The sequence below is a fragment of the Melampsora larici-populina genome, assembly GCF_000204055.1.
Source record: "Melampsora larici-populina 98AG31 unplaced genomic scaffold MELLAscaffold_28, whole genome shotgun sequence".
Taxonomy (NCBI): Eukaryota; Fungi; Basidiomycota; class Pucciniomycetes; order Pucciniales; family Melampsoraceae; genus Melampsora; species Melampsora laricis-populina.
This window is the reverse complement of record NW_006768792.1, coordinates 362,598-365,099: the sequence shown is the minus strand read 5'-3', so window position 1 is coordinate 365,099 and position 2,502 is coordinate 362,598. Positions and strand designations below refer to the sequence as shown.

General features: G+C 43.5%; 1 protein-coding gene across 1 annotated transcript; it reads left to right on the top strand.

Annotated features, from left to right (window-relative positions):
- Nucleotides 1-330: 330 nt before the first annotated feature.
- MELLADRAFT_88631 (uncharacterized protein) lies at nucleotides 331-1,188 on the top strand (the record flags this gene model as incomplete). The annotated part of the gene is made up of 4 exons (XM_007412079.1): nucleotides 331-366; nucleotides 429-729; nucleotides 789-1,128; nucleotides 1,170-1,188. The coding sequence occupies 4 exons, from the start codon at nucleotides 331-333 to the stop codon at nucleotides 1,186-1,188; spliced, it is 696 nt and encodes a 231-aa protein (XP_007412141.1).
- Between the last annotated feature and the right edge of the window lie 1,314 nt (nucleotides 1,189-2,502).

Genomic DNA, 2,502 nt, shown 5'->3' with positions numbered 1-2,502 from the left:
GCCGAGTATGCTCTGTAGGATGGATGGTGATATACGACACCGGCTCTTTCGCTCATGGTCTACTTCGGGGAACTTTCACTGTGGATAGGTCATCGTTGACACTCTTGGACGACACCAAGGAAGGCATCTTCAACCTGTGGGACCACTCGGTTGACTCTCCTCTTTACCCCCAGGCACCCAAAGTTTACAACTCTGAGTATTTCAACCTGGCCAAAACCGGCCGTGGCCGGAAATCACCTGTGGTCTTACATAACAATGAAGTTTTTGCCAGATATCTTGATGACACTAAAGGAGAACCTAGCCTCGAGCTAATTTTTCTGGCTGACAAATATGTCAAAAATAATCCTTGGCTTCGACCTTCCACCAGTAAGCCGGTACAACCTCAACGACAAGCTAAAAGAAAGGCATCTCAACATTTGACTTATGAGGAGATGTTATTAGATGATGGAGATGAAGAAGCGGATTATGGTGATAGTGATAGTGATAGTGATGGTGATCTGCCTTTGAGTGTCGAAATATTCCAGCCAAGCAAGAAAGCCAGGTGTACACCTTCAACTTCAACAAAAGTCACCTCACCACGAGTCACTCGAAAGAAGGCTTCTAATTTTAAAACCAAGAATAGTACATACACACTCCCGCCACCCATCACCCCACGAAAATCTCCCCACCGTGCTCAGAGTGATGTGGCTCCTGTAGCTATGACTCATGTGATACCACCTCACCAGACAGGTAAGCTCACCGCTCTTGTTCACTACTCATTTTTGGTCTGGCTGACATGCCCTCCTTAGTACCGGCCTTTGATTTCAGAGAGGCTATTGATATCTCCGTATTTGGTCGAAAGCTTCCCATGGCTTGCCCTGTTCCACCTGCTGAGACTACAGACGGTTTCACCGTTGGGAAAAAATGCATTTTGACAGGAAATGCAGAAGGTAAACCTGAATGGGTGGTAACACCGTATCATTTCAAAGTTGATGAAAGTGTGGTGATTGGAAAAGGTTCTTTCAAGACATGTTACAATGCCTTTGGAAGAACACCTGGTGGTGAGGTGACTCCGATGGTTGCCAAGAAGCGGAGGGAGCTGCCTCCCAATATGACTCATCTGGCTGTCCATAAAGAATCCGGTGGAGTGTATGCTGCTGTTTCCATGGTGATTGAAAAGTTTAAGAAAGCCGCTTTGGGACTGAATGAAATTCAACTTTTCCCTGCAACGGTTGAAGCTATCCAAAACATTCGTGTGAGTCAAATATATGGATCTCATTTTATTCAAGCTTTCTCGATGACATGTTTTTATTTTCCAGATGGTTCAAAACTTTCCGGTCTATGCAGGAAGCAGTGCTACGACAGAATGTGCTTATTTCTTTGAAGAAGTACTTGATGTTACACAATACCGCAAGTATACCAGCAATCACAACTTTGAACTCCGGCCTTCAGACAGTCCTTTAGTCAATGAAGTAATGCAAGCTCTCAGTCATTGGTCTCATAAACACTATGGCGGAAGAAGAATGGTTGCGGATCTTCAGGGGGTAGGTTTGGTTTTGACAGACCCTTTGATTGTGGATACGAGCAAGTAAGTACTTTTGTGCTTGCATTCCAACATTTTGCCTGACGGTTTGTTTTGGCCCCAGTATGGCTTGGTGCGAGGGAAATACTGGAAGGAAAGGCTTGGAGAACTTCTCTACCCAGCACGAATGCAACAAGATATGCAAGCACCTGGGGTTGCTACCGCCAAAGGTAGCAAAATTAAGTCTACGGGAGGAGATGGAGCTGTTGTATGGAGGTAAGTCTGGGGAACAGACTCATATTCCAGCAAGAGATTAGCACAAGGCCGAAATTCAGGAGTAAATTCTTTCCTTTCAATCTGTATTCCAAAATTTGTTGCTCTTAAAAAAATCAAAAATTTACAAAATCCCTTTGCTCACAAAATTATCATCTTAAAAACAAAAAAAAAACATGTATATATCATTTTAAAAATCTGAGTGCTGAACCTTTTGTTTCCTTATAAGAAGTAATCTTATTCTGAAGATGGTCCAAATTGGCCCGTTTCCGTTGCATCTGCTTATCGTAGGTCTCTGCAAGGCCGCTGTGCAATTTTTCCCAGCTCTCATCATCCAAACCAACCCGCTGTTCCATAATCTCCTTCATTGCTGCCACCACAGTGGTACTGATCTGAGTGCTACAAGCATAAGCAAGTACATGGTCTACTGCCCCTTTACTCTTTCCAATCCCTTTTCTTGCCTTGGTTTTTTCCCTTGTTACAGCACCCTGCAAGTATGTTGTCTTTTTTTTTCTCCTTCAGAAAATAAAAAATGTTCGGTGTTGTGGCAAACATCTGTTGCCCACAGTAATTCTACCACATCAGCTGCATTGATGTCTACAATAAACTTGAAATAGTTACTGATGTGAATTACAAACTTGGCACCAACTTGGGGATGCTTCTTATCAATGCGGTGTCCAGTCTTCTTCTCTAGTTCAATTTCTTCCTTCCTCTCGGCCAAAAGTTCG